The sequence below is a fragment of the Narcine bancroftii genome, chromosome 10 (assembly GCF_036971445.1).
Source record: "Narcine bancroftii isolate sNarBan1 chromosome 10, sNarBan1.hap1, whole genome shotgun sequence".
Taxonomy (NCBI): Eukaryota; Metazoa; Chordata; class Chondrichthyes; order Torpediniformes; family Narcinidae; genus Narcine; species Narcine bancroftii.
Genome location: NC_091478.1, coordinates 61,713,007 through 61,731,907, shown reverse-complemented (window position 1 = coordinate 61,731,907; position 18,901 = coordinate 61,713,007). Strand labels below are relative to the sequence as shown.

At 50.6% G+C, this 18,901-nt stretch overlaps 1 protein-coding gene across 2 annotated transcripts in view; it reads right to left on the bottom strand.

Annotated features, from left to right (window-relative positions):
- The window catches only part of LOC138744608 (protein FAM187B-like), a 120,844-nt gene extending 102,415 nt beyond the window's left edge, over positions 1 to 18,429 (bottom strand). For both annotated transcript variants that reach the window (XM_069901008.1, XM_069901007.1), the window contains exons 1-2: positions 16,944 to 18,429; positions 3,020 to 3,177 (exon numbers count right to left, since the gene is read on the bottom strand). In XM_069901008.1, the coding sequence (XP_069757109.1) occupies positions 3,070 to 3,177; positions 16,944 to 18,383 (1,548 nt within the window). In that variant the 5' untranslated portion in view covers positions 18,384 to 18,429 and the 3' untranslated portion in view covers positions 3,020 to 3,069. The remainder of the gene's footprint in view (positions 1 to 3,019; positions 3,178 to 16,943) is intronic.
- Positions 18,430 to 18,901: the final 472 nt, after the last annotated feature.

Here is an 18,901-nt window from a genome sequence, read left to right as displayed (position 1 = left end):
AACCTGTTGGCCAATGCCTATGCTATAATTTTATAACCTACATTCAATAATGAAATTAGCCTATAGGAGGAGGGATTCAATGGATCCTTGTCTTTTTTTGGGGTCACCGTAATGATTGTTGTTGAGAAAGACTCCAGGAGGGTATGCATATCTGCCACCTACTCCACCATCCCAATAAGGGGCATTAAAAGATCCTCAAACTCTATAAAATTCAGCTTGGAACCCATCCTCCCCTGGTGATTTGTTAGCCTGCAATGAGCCCAGAGCTTCCTCAATTTCCTCTCTAGAGATAAGGGCACCCAGCCCCTCTCTTTCATCCTGATCCAAATTTGGCAATTCCTATAGTTTCTCTCTTTTGAGTTGTATGAAATTTAGCCTTCCCCCATTTGGATCCTATTGTTCTTGAGAGCTCTTCTGACCTCATCTGCCAAGACAAGACCCTGTGGGCCCTTCCTCCAGGTCATAATAGTGTTGTTTCAATCTTAGGATCATCTTTTCTATCTGATATGCCTGGATGGTATTGTATTTGAGCTTTTTATTCATTAAATTCCTATATTTATCTGCAGAGTCCAATCTTTGATAATCTTTTTCCAATTGGGTAATTTCTTGTTCCAAATCATTTATCTCTTTCATGTATTCCTTTTTAATACCTTTGGTGTATCCAGTTACCTGGCCCCTTCAATAAGCCTGAATAGGAAACTATTGGCAGGAGAGGGACAGTCTCGCAGAACAACTCTATCTGTGATCTAATAAAGCTACAAAATTCCAGTTTTACCAACACCAATGAATTAAAGCTCCATCTATATATTGTGGCTTGTTTATCTGGCATTACAATAGACAGAGTAAAGGGAGAATGATCAGACAAAAACCGAGCCATGTATTTGGTCTCCACTATTCTACCCTCCAATTGGGCTGATGCCAAAAAATAAGTCAATTCCAGTGTAGGAATTGTGTTGTCTTGGATGTTGCCTTCTCCAGGCATCTATTAAATTAAACTCTTAGATAAAGGCCAGGGTAGTTTTGGATGCCCAAGCCCTTGTTACTTTCTTCACCGACTTGTCCAAGACCTGATCCAGAAAAAGTTGAAATCCCCTCCAATCAAAACATTCCCACACTCCTCTGTTACTTTCAAAAATATAATTTGTATAAATTGTTAGTCATCAAAATTCAAGGCATACATATTCATGAGTGTCCATAATTCCAAGCATATCTGACAATAAATCATCACATACCTCCCAGCTGGATAAATGACCATGTCCTGAGCCACCACTCTTTCCTATAAGGATGTCCACTCCCTTGACTCTGAAGCTAAAGGAGGACATCACCACCTGACCCACCCAACCCCGTTTTAACTCTGTGTTCTTGATTTGTGAGGTGGGTCTCTTGTAGAAACACTATATCCACTTGTATTTTGTTTTAAGTCTGCCAAAACTCTTTTCCTCTTTACCACTACATTCAGTCCATTTACATTGAAACTCACAAATTTGATTGCCTTATCCATAACCACAGAGCCTCTCCATCATTTCCCTCCTTTTACCATGATACTTCATCCAGCTTAACTTCCACAATCCCTGACGCAGATGTCCATGATCAAAATAAAACCTAAACAAACTGAAAAAATCTAGATCCAACAAATCCAAAAAAGAAATAGCCAAAAAAAATCTCCAAATACCCCCCACCCATTCTTCCCATCCTTCTTGACCCCCCCTTCCCCTTCAGGAGCCAATATCCAAGATACTGGCGCCAACTCCCCCATTATTTTGGAGTGTTCCTATTATACCCATCTAATGCCTTCACTATTCCTTCCCCCCTCTTTAGAGCTCCCCATATCAATTCTTTACATAAATTTGACATTCATATATTTAAAAAATAAAACGTTCCCATCTAATGCTTTACAATATATACAACCAATTATGGCATTAATTTCCCCCTATTACCATTTATATTACTCTTGAGAGGATGGCAAAGCTTGAACACAACACATTGCCTCCCTAGCGTCTGTGAAAAATATTTTTCTCCCCTCTTGACCTTATTATTTTTAAAGTTGCTGAATGGAGAGGGTGAACTCGATCCCTTTTTGCCTTAATTTTTTTTAACTTCTTTCCTGTGCCTTAATAGTGCCACACTAATGTCCGGATAGAAGAGGATTTTCTTTCCTCCAAGTTCCGGACCCCGCCTTTCCTTCGCTCCCAATGCCGCTGCCCATAAAATTCACTTTCTATCCTAGTAGACAAATAATTTGACCAGGACAGAACGGAGCATTGATCTGGACCCGGGCCGGTGGGCAGGAGGTGCGAGAGACCAGTGGGCCCCTTCAATTTCCAGTTCATCTACAATTATGTCCCTTTCAGCACTTCTGGGATCCACTGGATCTCTTCCCTCCAAACCTTCCTTCAACCCCACTATCTTAATGTTATTTTTTTCTACTGTTCTCTAGGGAGTCCATCTTTTCCCACATCTTCTCCCTTTCCCTCACCCACACATCCATTTCACTTTCCCTCTTTTCTAGTCTATCCTTCACCCCCTTAATTTTTTCCATCTGTTTCTGCCATCCTTTCAGTTAAATTGCCCAATCTTTCCTTAATTCCATCTGGCCAATGGCCTCCATTTTATCCCTCGTGGAGGGTATCAAGCCTTCTGCCTCCTTTCCTTTTTAAAAATCTGTCATCAGTCTTTCTCCTTTGTCCATATTCTTCCTCCTCCATCTTCCTCCTCATCCTCTGAAGTCATGTCTCCCAACCCTGCTTCCTTCCCTCTGGTCCCGACACCTCCCTGGCCGCACTGCTCTGGTTGCCGACCACGCCTGACACTTTGTGATCCTGATGCCACTCTGAATGTGGCCTCCTCCCAACCCTTGGATGAAACAGCCTTACCAGGAAGGTCCTTCTGCCGTCATCGCCGCCTCGGGCAACTCCCACCATCCACGAACCTCCCGCAATGCAGGCGCCTGACAGCGCTCCTGATGCCTTGATCTCGGCTCTCCCTGTGCATCAGCACTGCTAAGGCTGGCTTCACTCACCTTTCTGGGTGAGCTCTCTTCCAGCTGACCGATCCAATGCTCCCCTCCCGCTACTGCCTCTGGATAGGCCCAAGGTTGGCTTCTCCATCCAAGATAAGCCTTTTCCATTTCCTAATTTTTCTGTTCTTTCGGAGTTCTCTTCCCAAGTACCTCCTCAGCTGCAGCAAGTAAGAATTTTGGTGAACATGTATATTGTACGATGTGTATGACAATAAACTCATCATCATTATTGCACGCCCTTGTCTTCTCAAGATTTATACAGCCCGCAAGTTGGTAAAAGTAATGGTCTGCCTTTTTAGCCAATGAAGAAACAATGTGCCCAATACTTTGTAATGTGCCTGTTCAGTTTATTGGTGCCATCGATAGTGGTCCCCGTGGCTAAACAAATATCCTTAACTTCGATCAGTCACCCTTTGGAGACAGCAAAGGCGATTTGTAAGCTGATGGAATACTCTACAAATGGAAGTCATTTATCAGTGTTGAGGGGCCAAGAAAGTGAGGGTATAACTCCATCAAGCCTTATCATTCTGTTCACAGGGTAAACTCAAGCTACAAGTTTGCATCTACACGTTTAGCTGGGCCAGAGACACGCAGACTCCAGATGTTCAGCAAGGCCAGTGCCTCGAGACACAGAGGCCCCAGATGTTCAACAGGGCGAGCGTCTCAAGAGACACACACAAGGGTTCCAGACAGTTAGGCAGGACTGTTGTATCAAGGGATGGTCATAGATCAGACAAAATAGCAAGCTCCTAACTGATGTGTGGGCCAACGATGGAGAATGTTGGAACACAGTGCAGACAAGGCCTCCTGAATACCATCCCACCCCCATTCCCAACCCCCTACACTTTGCATGGTCCCAGTGGGAGAAGGGTCCTCTGCCACTTTGACTACATACGACCTGTGTTAGTTCTTTGGTAGAACCATCCAGTGCTTCTTTCCTGTAGTAATGATTAATGTTACCTTCTAATGATTAACTATTTAAGCTGCATCCATCTTCCCTTCTGTCATTGCCTTCCATATCAAACCGACTCACTGATTAAATACGGGTCTCATGTTGCTTCGGATTTTTTTCCGACTGACTACAGATCCCTACCATTCAGACGCAGGATGCCAGCAGGCCATAGGAAGCAGTCTCAGGCTCCATTTGTCACCCATAATTAACCTTTTTCCTGCCTCAAACTGTTTTTCCTGATTCACTCTTTCCTCACCTCTTGTATTAGATCTTCCTGTCAATCTCCTCCACTTCGTGGAGAGCCCCTAGCCTCGCAAGAAGATTATATTTAAGTCGCATTACCCCCAACGGCTTCCTGCGAGCAGGCTGGCCAATCAGGGTACACCCCAGTGACATCCAGAAGACAGCCATCATCACACCCTTCGGCTTCTTCAAATTCCTAAGAATGCTTTTCGGACTCAAAAACGCGGCCCAGGCATTCCAGAAGGATGTGGTTGGCATTGACCTCAACTTCATCTTCATTTATCTAGATGACATTGTCATCGCCTGCCCCAATGCCAGCACCCACAGGATGTACCTCATCCACCTGTTCAACAGACAGCAGCAGTTCAGGCTCACTGTGAACTTGGCCAAGTGCCAGTTTAGCCCACAAACAATAGACTTCCTTGGCACAGCATCACCCCAGAGGGCGTCACACCACTACCTGAAAAGGTAGAGGCCATCTAGAACTTCCCCAAGCTGAGCACAACCAAAGGACTACAGGAGTTCCTGGGATGGTCAACTTCTACCATCACTTCCTCCCGGGAGCGGCCACCCTCACGTAGCCCGTTTGGCCTCGTCAAACTCAGTGACAAGACGCTGCAATTGACACCGGAGGCCACAGAGGCTTTCCATGCCACCAAGTCAGCACTGGTGAAGGCTACGGTACTGGCATACCCGGATCCTACCTCTCTCCTGATCCTCACAATGAACGCTTCAGACAGAGTGGTGGGCTCGGTGCTAGAGCAATGGGTCAATGAGCATTGGCGATCCTCGCCTTCTTCAGTAAGATCCTCTGAATACCAGAGCTCAAATACAGCGCGTTCTACTGTGAACTGCTGGCCTTGAACCTGGTGATATGACACTTCCGCTACATGCTAGAGGGGAGAGTGTTCACTGCCTATACAGACCACAAACCATTGACCTACGTGCTGAGCAAGGTCTCGGACCAGTGGTCAGCAAGACAACAATGGTACCTCTCCTTGTATCGGAATTCACCACGGACATCCGCCACATCACTGGTAAGGGCAACATAGCAGCCAATGTGCTGTCTTGGCCCGTTGTCGCTACAACCTGCGGAGGGATCAACATCACCCAGTTCACCAAGGAGCAGAGGGAGGATGCAGATGTCCAGGCGTACCAGACAGTCATCACTAGCCTGGTCAGAGATATCTGCCCCACACTAAGAAAACTGACCCTGCTGTGTGACATCTCCACCGGGTCCCCAAGGCTAATCCTACCCACAACCTAGTGATGGTGGGTTTTTGACCAGATCCCTTCATAAGGTCTATTGTCCACCTGTTCTTGGACAAGTTCATGTGGCATAGACTCCACCGAGATGTTACCCTGTGGGCCTGAACCTGCTTACAATGCCAGCGTGCCAAGGTACTCCGACACACCAAAGCCCCCCCTACAAACTTTCAAGCCAGTGCAACACAGGTTCGAACAAATCCATGTTGATGTTGTCGGCCTCCTCCCAGTGAGCCAAGGTTTGAGGTACTTGTTCTCAACCATCGACAGATTCATCTGCTGGCCAGAGGATGACAGAGACATGACCCAGGTGTCAAGGAAACCCCAGGCGCGCGCATTTCGGAGTCCTGACCCACATCACATCGTAATGAGGAACACAGTTCACCTCCTCCCTCTGGTCCAACCTGGTGAAATTCTGCAGTAGCCAGGTCCACCGTATGATGGCCTATCATCCCCAAGAAAACGGACTGGTTGAATGGTTCCACTGCCACCTGAAGGCCGCATTGAAAGCCCGACTGACAGGGCTGAATGGATGGACGAACTCCTGTGGGTACTGCTCAGCACCGAAGGAGGATCTGCCAGCATCATCCACAAAGGCAATTCCAGGGGACCTACATTTCAACACTCCTGGCCCACAGACCAGTGCATTAGACGTCCTGCACAGACTGAGAGAGCAGGTGGGTGGACAACCCCCCTGCCACCATCCAGACAAGGATCACCACCAGCCTCAATCCAGTGGATCTGCAGTCCACCATGTTTTCATACCCCGAGGATGGCAAGGGACCCCCCCCACAGTGCCCATAGAAGGCCCCTTCAAGGTACTGCGGAGAGATGGCATGGTGTTCACATTGGACATTGGTGGCTGGCAGGACAGATTCACAGTCAACCGCCTCAAAGTTGTGCACCTGGACTCCGACCTGCTGGCTCCGGACCCCTGGGTCAAGTGCAGAGGACGACCACCCAAAAACTGTAAGTCAGACCGCTCAGAGAGTGGCAGCGATTCTGGGGGGTGGGGGGGAGGGGGTGGGGGTGGTGTATCGGGCCGAGTGACTGTGCAGTAAATGGGCTGAATCGCCACAGCACGTGGCTGGTCCAAGATGGCTCGGACTCCCCTTCACTGCCAAGAAGGAACCCACACCTAGCAACACGTGTGGGGTAAGGAGCCCTCCACTTCCATGTAGCGGCCAGCCAGAGAGTGACACCGCAACACAATGTTGTCACTTCCGGAAGTCGGAGGGTACGTCACCAGAAGTGGGAAGGCCAATGCAGAGAGGCGGGGAATTCAAACCAGTAAAGTCAGTCTTTGGTTTACACTCACCGCAGCAGACACTACACCAGCACATTTGTGTGTTACACTCGACGTCAGCATCTGTGGACTATCCTGTTTAACTACACATCGAACACACACAGTATTTCAAGTCCAAAGTTTTATGGACTTGCATGAGACCTTCTCACTTTGATACTCCATGACCTGCCCAATAAAACCAAGCTTATGCTACACCTTCTCTGCTCTCTCATTTATTGAAGAATCACACCCAATTAGCCAACCAAACCCCATATGTTTTTGGAACATGGGAGGAAACTGGAGCACCCCTCCTACATAGGCCATGGGGAGAATGGAAAAACTCCACACGGACAGCGCCGGATTCGAATCCAGGTCACTGGTGCTGTAACAGAAGGTTGCACATACACAGTAAATGGAAGGGTGTCGAGGAGTGTGGCAGAACACAGACATGTCATTCCCTGAAAATGGCATCACAGGTAGATAGGATTGTAAAAAGTGCAACTGCTTCCTGAGACGGTTCTCCGACAGTCCAGCCGCCTGTCACTCCTGCGGCTGGGAGGGGATGGCTTAGCAGGTGTACATGGAGTGTTAAAAAAATTCCAGCCCCTGTCTCCCTACCTGAAGGGGCTGCTTCTCAAGTTCTGGCTGCACTTCAGCCCCACACTCGTTATTTATGGATGCCTGGTATGGGTGTCAGGTGCTTGGAAAATCTCCTTGTTGGATTGCTAGGCCTGGCCAACGTGATTATTCACGGGTCTAAACCGGGACAATGAAGGGTGGAGGGCAAACTGACTGCCTGTCCCCTTCAGGGAATGGTAGCACCCCCCCCCCCACCCCCACCCCCACCCAGGGATGCCAATAGTGAAAACCAAATTTTAATCTGAATCATTAAATTATATGTAACAGAGATGAGGTATTGATTTACTGGTTTTTGTGAATGTTTACAATGTAAATAGCATGTTTAGATGTTGTTTTGTATATAAGGGTCGTAAAGATTGCTTTTGGCACATTGGGCTTCACAAATCAAAATAATGAGTTGGGATATTATGGGAACATTATATAGGAAATTGGTGAGGGAAAATTTGGAGTGTTGTGTGCAGTTTTGGCCACCTAGCTACAGGAAGATTTTCAATAAGATTGAAAGAGTGCAGAGATTTAGTAGGATGTTGCTGGAACTTGAGGAACTGAGTTACAGGGAAAGGTTAAAAGGGTTAGGACTTTATTCCTGGAGCATTGAATAATGAGGGGAGATTGGATTGATAAAATTATGAGGGGTATAGGCAGAATAGAGGCAAGCAGCTTTGACTACTAAGGTTGGGTGAGACAAGAACTAGAGGGCTAAGGGTGAAAGGGGGAAGGTTTAAGGGTAGATTAGGAGGAACTTCATGCAGAGAGTGGTGGGAGAGTGGAACCAGCTGAAGTGGTGATTTTCACATTCAAGATACATTTGGATGGGTCCATGGATGGGAGAGGTGTGGATGGATATCGTCCAGGTGCTGACCTCTGCCTTGTTGATGGGGGGGGGGAAAGGAAATATGGCAGATGTTGAATGCATGGACTAACTCCATCCAAAGGAGTGTTCCCTCCTAACCCATGCCTTTTAGACAGGGGGGAAATGTGATGGATGAAGAGTGCATGGACTATCTCCATGCAGGGAGAGTGGCCCCTCACACTCACACTCCAGTCCCATGCATCGCTCCCCTCTCTCTGTAAACTCCCCCCCTTCCCTGTCTCTGTCCCCCCCCTTCCCTGTCTCTGTCCCCCCCCTTCCCTGTCTCTGTCCCCCCCCTTCCCTGTCTCTGTCCCCCCCTTCCCTGTCTCTGTCCCCCCCCTTCCCTGTCTCTGTCCCCCCCCCTTCCCTGTCTCTGTCCCCCCCCTTCCCTGTCTCTGTCCCCCCCCTTCCCTCTCTCTGTCCCCCCCTTCCCTCTCTCTGTCCCCCCCTTCCCTCTCTCTGTCCCCCCTTCCCTCTCTCTGTCCCCCCTTCCCTCTCTCTGTCCCCCCTTCCCTCTCTCTGTCCCCCCTTCCCTCTCTCTGTCCCCCCTTCCCTCTCTCTGTCCCCCCTTCCCTCTCTCTGTCCCCCCTTCCCTCTCTCTGTCCCCCCTTCCCTCTCTCTGTCCCCCCTTCCCTCTCTCTGTCCCCCCTTCCCTCTCTCTGTCCCCCCTTCCCTCTCTCTGTCCCCCCTTCCCTCTCTCTGTCCCCCCTTCCCTCTCTCTGTCCCCCCTTCCCTCTCTCTGTCCCCCCTTCCCTCTCTCTGTCCCCCCTTCCCTCTCTCTGTCCCCCCTTCCCTCTCTCTGTCCCCCCTTCCCTCTCTCTGTCCCCCCTTCCCTCTCTCTGTCCCCCCTTCCCTCTCTCTGTCCCCCCTTCCCTCTCTCTGTCCCCCCTTCCCTCTCTCTAACCCCCCCTTCCCTCTCTCTGTCCCCCCTTCCCTCTCTCTGTCCCCCCTTCCCTCTCTCTGTCCCCCCTTCCCTCTCTCTGTCCCCCCTTCCCTCTCTCTGTCCCCCCTTCCCTCTCTCTGTCCCCCCTTCCCTCTCTCTGTCCCCCCTTCCCCCTCTCTGTCCCCCCCTTCCCTCTCTCTGTCCCCCCTTCCCTCTCTCTGTTCCCCCTTCCCTCTCTCTGTCCCCCTTCCCTCTCTCTGTCCCTCCTTCCCTCTCTCTGTCCCTCCTTCCCTCTCTCTGTCCCCCCTTCCCTCTCTCTGCCCCCCCTTCCCTCTCTCTGCCCCCCCTTCCCTCTCTCTGCCCCCCCTTCCCTCTCTCTCTGCCCCCCCTTCCCTCTCTCTCTGCCCCCCCTTCCCTCTCTCTCTGCCCCCCCTTCCCTCTCTCTGCCCCCCCTTCCCTCTCTCTGCCACCCCTTCCCTCGCTCTGCCACCCCTTCCCTCGCTCTGCCACCCCTTCCCTCGCTCTGCCACCCCTTCCCTCGCTCTGCCACCCCTTCCCTCGCTCTGCCACCCCTTCCCTCGCTCTGCCACCCCTTCCCTCGCTCTGCCACCCCTTCCCTCGCTCTGCCACCCCTTCCCTCGCTCTGCCACCCCTTCCCTCGCTCTGCCACCCCTTCCCTCGCTCTGCCACCCCTTCCCTCGCTCTGCCACCCCTTCCCTCGCTCTGCCACCCCTTCCCTCGCTCTGCCACCCCTTCCCTCGCTCTGCCACCCCTTCCCTCGCTCTGCCACCCCTTCCCTCGCTCTGCCACCCCTTCCCTCGCTCTGCCACCCCTTCCCTCGCTCTGCCACCCCTTCCCTCGCTCTGCCACCCCTTCCCTCGCTCTGCCACCCCTTCCCTCGCTCTGCCACCCCTTCCCTCGCTCTGCCACCCCTTCCCTCGCTCTGCCACCCCTTCCCTCGCTCTGCCACCCCTTCCCTCGCTCTGCCACCCCTTCCCTCGCTCTGCCACCCCTTCCCTCGCTCTGCCACCCCTTCCCTCGCTCTGCCACCCCTTCCCTCGCTCTGCCACCCCTTCCCTCGCTCTGCCACCCCTTCCCTCGCTCTGCCACCCCTTCCCTCGCTCTGCCACCCCTTCCCTCGCTCTGCCACCCCTTCCCTCGCTCTGCCACCCCTTCCCTCGCTCTGCCACCCCTTCCCTCGCTCTGCCACCCCTTCCCTCGCTCTGTCACCCCTTCCCTCGCTCTGTCACCCCTTCCCTCGCTCTGTCACCCCTTCCCTCTCTCTGTCACCCCTTCCCTCTCTCTGTCACCCCTTCCCTCTCTCTGTCACCCCTTCCCTCTCTCTGTCACCCCTTCCCTCTCTCTGTCACCCCTTCCCTCTCTCTGTCACCCCTTCCCTCTCTCTGTCACCCCTTCCCTCTCTCTGTCACCCCTTCCCTCTCTCTGTCACCCCTTCCCTCTCTCTGTCACCCCTTCCCTCTCTCTGTCACCCCTTCCCTCTCTCTGTCACCCCTTCCCTCTCTCTGTCACCCCTTCCCTCTCTCTGTCACCCGCTTCTGGTCCCTATCTCTGTAAACTTCCCCCAGGTCCCTACATCCCTCCCTATCTCTGTAAACCCCCCTCCCCCCCCCCCAGTCCCCTATACCTCTATCTCTGTAACCCCTACCAGTTGCATGCATCCCTTCCTGCCTCTGTAAACTACCCTAGTCCGTCCAATCCTCCCTGTCTCTGGAACCCCTTCCAAGTCTCTGTAAACTCCTCTGGTCCCTACTCCCCTCCCTATCTCTGTAACCCCCTCCAGTCCCCTACACTGCTCCTTGTCTCTGTAGCTCCCTCTGGTCCCCTACATCCCACCATCTCTGTAAACCCCTGCGGTACTCCATATCTCTCCCTATCCCAGCAATCCTCTCTGATCCCCTACTTCCTTCCCTATCTCTGTAACTGCCTCCGGTCCTGTACTGCCCTTCCTGTCTCTATAACCCCCTCTGATCCCCTACACCCCTCAGTATCTCTGCAACTCCTTCAGTTCCCTACAACCCTCCCTATCTTTGTAACCCCCTCAGACTACACGACCTTCCGTAGCAATGCATTCCTCTGATGTCTCCCCTAAACTTTCTTCCCCTCACCTTAAATCGATCTCCTCTGGTATTTGCAACTGTCGTCCTGAGAATAAGGTGCTGGCTGTCCACTCTTTCTCAGCCCCTCATAATTTTATACACATCTATTGTCACCTCTTATCCTTTGTTGCTCCAAAGAGAAAAACCCTACCTCTGTCAACCTTGCTTCATAAGACAAATTTTCCAATCCAAGCAACATCTTGGTAAATCTCTGCACACACTCTAAAGCTTCCACATCCTTCCTATAATGAGGCGACCAGAACGGAGCACAATATTCCAAGTGCGGACTAACCAGAGTTTTATAGAGCTCACAGCTCTTGAACTCAATCCCCTGACTAATGAAGGCCAGCACAACATAACTACTTAACTACCCTATCCACTTACGCAGCAAACTTGAGGGATCTATGGATTTGGACCCAGGGTCCCTCTGTTCTTCCACACTGTTAAGAATCCTGCCATTGACCATGTACTCTGCTTTCAAACTCGACCTTCCAAAATCCATCATCTCACACTTATTCAGATTGAACTCCACTTCTAACCCAACTCTGCATTTGCCTTTATCTTGTGGTAACCTACAATAATGTAAGTGTGATGGGTGAGTAAATTGATCCCTTCCATTCTCCTCTTCTCGCCAGTGTGCAGAAGACAGATGATGCAATAGTTCTGCCGTGAGATACCATGACTTCAATGGATCAAATGCCCATCAGATGTGTCATCATAAATGGGTCAAGATGAAGTAGGACACAGGTGTCCTTTATTTTGCTAGTATTTAAACTGCTTCTCCCTCTCCCTCTTCCCCTCCTTCCCTCTTACCCCTTCCTTTCCCCATCTCCTCCCTCTCCCTTCTCTCCTCCACCCTCTTCCCCTCATTCTTACCTCTCCTTCCCTCTTACCCCTCCCTTTCCCTGTCCACTTCCCCTCTCCCCCTCCCCTTCTCAACCCCTCCTCTCTCCCCCTTACTGTCTCCCCTCTCCCAGGCAATGGGCCTATCCAACTCTGGTAATTCCTTCTGGAGTTACTATTGAATGGGTCATGTCAGTCTTTTGAGAGCTGGGCAGGAGATGGCTGGGAGTTTAAACTTTCCGATCCTGATGCAGTAATAATGATGCTTATTGTTGTACACATGGTACAGCATACACAAGCATCAAAATTCTTACTTACTGCAGTTGAACAAGTACGGAGGGACATCGAGTCAGACAATGGTGTGACTTGTCAGATTACTGTAAAGATCAACATCCAGTACATTCACCAAGATTGGGATCCGGTCATTCTATCCAGGAAAACCTTTGAGGTCACACTGCACCGTGCGAGGGGCGGCGAGGAGGGAAGGACATTGAAAGAATGCAGAGAAGATTTACAAGGATATTGTCAGGTCTTGAGGAACCGAGTTACAGGGTAAATGGTGGGGCAATGAGGAGTGTGATAGACAGAGGGATCAGGGAACAGAGATACATAATACCCTAAAAGTGGAGTCACAGGTGGATAGGGTTGTAAAGGGAGCTTTTGGCACATTGGCCTTTGCAAATCAAGTAATATGGGAGTTGGGATGAAATGGTGAAATTGTATCTGACATCGGAGAGGTCAAATTTGGAGCATTATATGCAGTTTTGGTCACCTACCTACAGGAAAGATATCAATAAGATTGAAAGAGTGCAGAAGAGATTTAGAACATAGAACACAGCACAGTACAGACCCTTTGGCTCACAGTGTTGTGCCGACCCAATAACCTACCCCAATAACTGCCTAGAATTTCCCTATTGCATAACCTTCTACTTCTCAGTTTCATGTACCTCTCCCTTAAAAGATTCCACTGTACGTGTCTCCACCGCTGTTGTCAGCAGTGCATTTCATGCACCCACCACTCTCTGTGTTAAGAACTTACCTCTTACATCTCCCAGTACTTACATTCACACTCAAGTCCCATGCATCCCTCCCCTCTCTCTGTAAACCCTGTAAGCACCTTAAAACTATGCCCCCTTTTGCAAGCCATTTCAACCCTGGGGTAAAAAGCCTCTGGCCATTCATATATATTTTTTAAAACACAGAAATAAAGGTAAAATTCTGTTAAAAATTTGCATACTTACCTCCGGAGTGGTCTGCACAGGGAGCACATTTACACTGCCTTCCTGTGTTGCGGAGTTTGTTGGAAGGTGAACATGGATAGACATCGACGCGGACGTGCAACGCACGTCTAACGCATATCATCACCATGTGGACGCCATAATTGATGGCACTACTCTGCCACCAAAAGGTGTAGGTCAATTTCTTCCTCAGCATGGACCTCGTAGGCAGTCCATCGTGGTCATCTGCTGCATGCAAGTCAAATGTGTCCTCGGTATGCTGCAGATCTAAAAGTCCCACGTTGCCATTGTGAGCTGAACACGTCACCGGGAATGTCGTATTCATTAGCCCAGTTTCTTACAGAGTGCCTGCAGTCAAGTTAGTCTGCAGCCACTTTAGTCTGCAGCCACTCTGTAAAAATGTGTTGGGGTTTTGGAGGAAAAATCACTAGAAGGAATTTAGCAAATTTTTACATGCCAGTGGCTGAGTAAAAGTGCCTCATGCCTCTCATTGACTTATACACTTCTATCAGTTCATCCATCATCCAAGGAGAAAAAACGGAGTTCACTCAACCGCTCCTTGTGAGGCCTGCTCTTCAAGCCACGCAGCATCCTTGTTAATCTCCTCTGCCCCCTCTCTAGAGCGTCAGAATCCTATAACATTTACTAGGATGTTGCCAGGCTTGAGGAACTAAGTTACAGAGAAAGGTTATACAGGATTGGACTTTATTGCCTGGAGTGCCAGAGGAGGGGAGATTCGATAGAGGGGTATTGATAGAGTGAATGCAAGCAGGCTTTTCCCACTGAGGTTGGGTGAGACAAGAACTAGAGGGCGTGGGTTTAGGGTGGAGGCAGTGATATTTAAAGGGATCGTATGGGGGAGGGGGAACATCATGCAGAGAATGATGAGAATGTGGAATGAGCTGAAATGATGAATGCAGGCTTCAATTTGACATTGAAGAAAAATTTGGACGTGAACATGGATGGGGCGGGTGTGGAGGGATTTGGTCTGGGACCAAGCCGGTCAACAGGACCAGGCAAGAGTAACAGTTCAGCATGAATTAGCGGGGCCGATGGCCTGATACGGTGTTCTACTCCCCAATTCCTTCCTCCCTCCTCCCTTGCCCCTTCCTACTCCCTCCACTCCTTCCTCGCTCTTCTCCTGCAACTTACAACTTGATGAAGGGCTCAGGTCTGAAAAGTTGGTTCTCCCCTCCTTCCTGAGAATGTTGCATGACCTGCTGAGTTTCTCCATTACTTTTATGTATTGCAAAGCATTGGTGAGACCACAATGGGAGGACTGGATGCAGTAGATGACTCCTGCACGTTCACAAGTGAAGGACCACTTGGGGCCCTAAACGGTGGTGAGGGAAGAGATACGGGCATAAGTGCAGCTCTTTTTACAGGGGTAGGTACCGAGGGGGTGATTGGTGGGAAGGAGGTGTGGATGAGTAAGTCCCCATGACAGCACAGAGGGGAAGTTGTATCTGGTGGTGGGATCACATAGCAGGAGGCAGAAATAGCAGAGTCTGATATGTTGGATATGGAGGCAGGAGGCATGGGAGGTGAGGGCAAAGGAAATCCTATATTTGGTGCATCTTTAAGAGCAGGCCAGGGTAGGTATGTGGGAAATAGAGGAGATGCAGATGAGGACTGAGTTGATGAGCATAGAGAGGAAGCCATATTGTTTGAAGGATGACATCTTGGATGATCTGGAGTGAAAGACCTCATCTTGGGAGCAGATGTGATGGAAGTGGAGGAATTGAAAGAAAGGTGTAGAATCCTTACAGGGGAAGGGTGTGAAAAGGTGCAGTTCTAATCACCAAGCTTAAAGACCATAGGAGTGGAACCGGGCTATTCAGCCCATCAAGCATGCCCCACCATTTCATCATGGCTGATTTACTATCCTTTTCAACTCCCATTCTCCTGACTTCTCTCCGTAACCTGATTCCCTTCTTGATCAAGAGACTGTCTGGATTAGAGAGCTCACATTATGGGGAGAGGTTGGGCAAACTTTGTCTTTTCTCCTTGGAGTGACATAGGATGAGGTGGGAGGGAGACCCAAAGAGGTGTACAAGACCGTGTGAATGGCCAGAGACTTTTTCCTCAGGGTTGAAATGACTAACATGAGGGGGCATAGTTTTAAGGTGCTTGGGAGTAGGTACAGGCAGGGGGGGGGAATATAAGAGGTAAGTTCTTACACAGAATGGTGAGTGCTTGGAATGATGGTGGTGGAGGAAGGTACAACAGGATCTTTTAAGAGACTATTAAGACAGATACAGGGAGGGTTCTAAAATAGGGAAATTCTAGGCTGCTGTTGGAGTAGGTTATTGGGTCAGCACAACACTGTGAGCCAAAGGGCCTGTTCTCTGCAGTATGTTCTGTCTCCTATGGAGTAGGGCTGATGGAGCTCGGGGCTTTTCTCTTTAGAGTGACCAAAGATGACAGATGATATAATAATGGTGCATTATGAAGGGCTTAGGGTGGGCAGCCATCATATTTTTATGGGGCAACAGCAGGAAATGACTGAGAACGTCTTTTTAAAGTGAGTGGAAGAAAGTTTAGGGCAGACATTTAAAAAAAACATATAGAGTAGTGGGTGCCTGAAATGCGTTGGCAGGTGGTGGAGGCTGGTACAATGGGGACATTTAAAAGACTCTCTGATAGGAACATGGATGTAAGAAAAATACAGGGTGTGAGGGAGTGGTTCTCAACCTTTTTCTTTCCACTCACATCCCACTTTAAGTAATCCCTACACCATTGGTGCTCTGCGATTAGTAAGGGATTACTTAAGGTGGGATGTGGGTGGGAAGGGAAGGTTGAGAATCACTTCTCTAGATCCAATTGTTACTGAAATATTTTGCTTGAGAAAAGTTGTCATTTGCCTATTTCCTTTAGAGTTATGAAACCGTGGACATAACGAGTCAATTAGGTACAATTAAAATAGTGGGTTTCAAACTTTTTCTTTCCACTCACATACCACCTTGAGCAATCCCTTACTAATCACAGAGCACCAATGGGTAGGGAATACTTAGTGGTACATGAGTGGAAAGGAAAAGGTTGTTGTGGAGTAGGTTTACATTGGTCTGCACAACATCGTGGTCTGATAGGCCTGCATTGGTCAATTTTACTCTGCTGTATTGTTAAAATAAAAAAAAGTTCTCCATGAACTCTATACTTTAATGTATTTCAACTTAAACTAAAGTTTTAATTAGAAGGCAGCGACGTTAAATGAAAAAAGGCACGGTTTATTGCTGTTTGCGTCCACACCCACACATTGGGGTACTCCTGGATGTTAGAGGGATAAATCAACGGTTTGTTATGGGACTAGAGTCGCTGTCTCAGATCCGGAGGTACGGGTTCCTCCAATTCCACAGCATTCTCCATCTCTGGGTGCTCACAGATACGTGGAATTGCCAGGCTGGAGAAAGGGTGATGTGGATGAGGGGGACGCATGAGAACGAGACTCAACAATACGCATTCGCACCCCCAAAGACTCACTCACCCCCACAGACTCGCGCACACTCATACCCACGGACACGCACTTAATCCACTTACTCACCCCCCCCCCCCCCCCCCCCCCCGTGGAGCGCGGGTTACCAGTGCACCACTTGCCGGCGCCTCACTTGGCTCCAGTAAACGTAGCAGAACGCCAGGACAGCCATCAGCGTCGATGTCAAGGCAATGGCAGCCAACAGAGACCAAACGGGGCCCATGACTCTCGCTCCCGCCGCCGTGCCCTCGCCGAACGGGTCCACGACCTTCAAATGGAAAGAAGCGGCCAGTTCCTCGGACACGTAGCACTTGTACACCCCTTCGTCTTCCTTCTGCACCCCTCGTATCTTATAGACGGCGCGGCCGGTCGCCTCGTCCAGGCCGTGTGCGCTCCGCCACGGTTTGGCGAGCTCGCCCCGCGTCACGTCGGTGGAATTTCTTCGCCAGGCCACCGGCGTGTAGACGGAGGCTCCGGGACACCTGAGGTTCGCGTTGCCGCCCAGGTTGACCAAGTGAGTCTCGATCAGCAGCATCGGGTTGACCTGCAGGCGCACGAACTCCCCGCCCGGGAGCTCTAGTAGCCTCAGCCGCACGGCGTAAGGGGATTCGGTGTGGCAGGGGACGGCGCAAGGCTCCACCTCGATCTCGGGACCCCGGGCAGGTGAGATGGGACCCGTCCGCCAGGCCAAGATACCGCAAGGGACGGGGTTGTCGGTCCCGCGGACTGGACGGGCGTAACAAAAACCCAAACGCCTCCTCTCTCCGGGCGCTCCGCACCGGTCGCAACCTTCCCAGGCGTTCCAGACCGTATAGAATTCCACCCGTTGGCCGCCCACTCTCTGGAATCGGCTGGGGAGGCAGGGTATCCCAACGGATTTACCCGCCAGGTGCGCCGTGTCCACCTCTTGCATGTCCGCCTCGTAGTAAGACAGGACCCTGCTCCCAGCCTTGCAGAGGTAGAGGCCGGAATCGCCCGGGGTAGCGGAATGGATGGTCAGGTGAGGCCAAGAGAAGCGGCAACGGGACCGGAGGTCTCTCAACGAGCTTCCCGGCAACGGCCCGTCTCCCGAAAGGATCGCCGCCTTGGGTCCCGGCTCCGAGACGTTGGTGTACACCCAGGACACGCCGTGGGGCCGCTCCGGACCGTTTGGGCAGACGAGCGTGGCGGGATTACTAGTTAGAAACGGGATTTGGCACGGCCGGTTCGGGTGGCAAGCGATGGAGGACCCGGCCCGTGTTGGCTGCGCGGCGTTCAACCACACAGCGACGTGGATCAAGGAGAGTATCGCCCAGCCCCAGTCCATCTTCACTCTCCTCTCGCCAATGGAACAACGGCCCAAGCTTCCGAGAAACAATGGAGCCCCCAACGGACTTCCAAACGTACACCACACACCCAGCCCGTTTGAAGCCCACAATCCCACAGCCGTCAGTGTAAGACCATAAGCTATAGGAGCAGAAATCGGCTGTTCAGCCCATCGATCGTTTTGAGTACCTTGCAGGAGAGTGGATCTCCTAATGGCCTCCCATTTCAATTCCCCTTCCCTTGCTGACAAATCTGTCCATGGGCTCATGCACTGCCAAACTGAGACTACACTTCATCTTCAACCCAATGACATTAATATCAAACTCCTGTTAAAATCCACATTTTCGCAGCGCTTCCTCTCTTCTCTTTTCCTTCCACAAAGCCACCATCAACTCTCATCTTTCTTATAATTTCCAATAAACAGCTTTTGGCTGTTCCTCTCGGCTCCCCCCCCCCCCCGTCATTCTTCAGACACCTTCCTGTTTTTTTTGTTGCTTATACCTTGAAGGGCTCAAAGCCCAAAACATCGGTAATATATCTTTCTCTGATGGACGCTGAGATACTGGCCGAGTTCCAGCATTTCTATGTGTTTTACAGCCCATCGAATCTGCCCTGCTACTTAATCACGAGCTGATCCATTTTCCCACTCAGCCCCACTGCCCTGCCTTCTCCCCACAATTTTTGATACCCTGGCTACACAACCTTCCAATCTCTGCCTTAAGATGCATCCAGTGCCTGGCCTCCACAAACACCCGTGACAACAAATTCCAGATTTACCACCCCTGA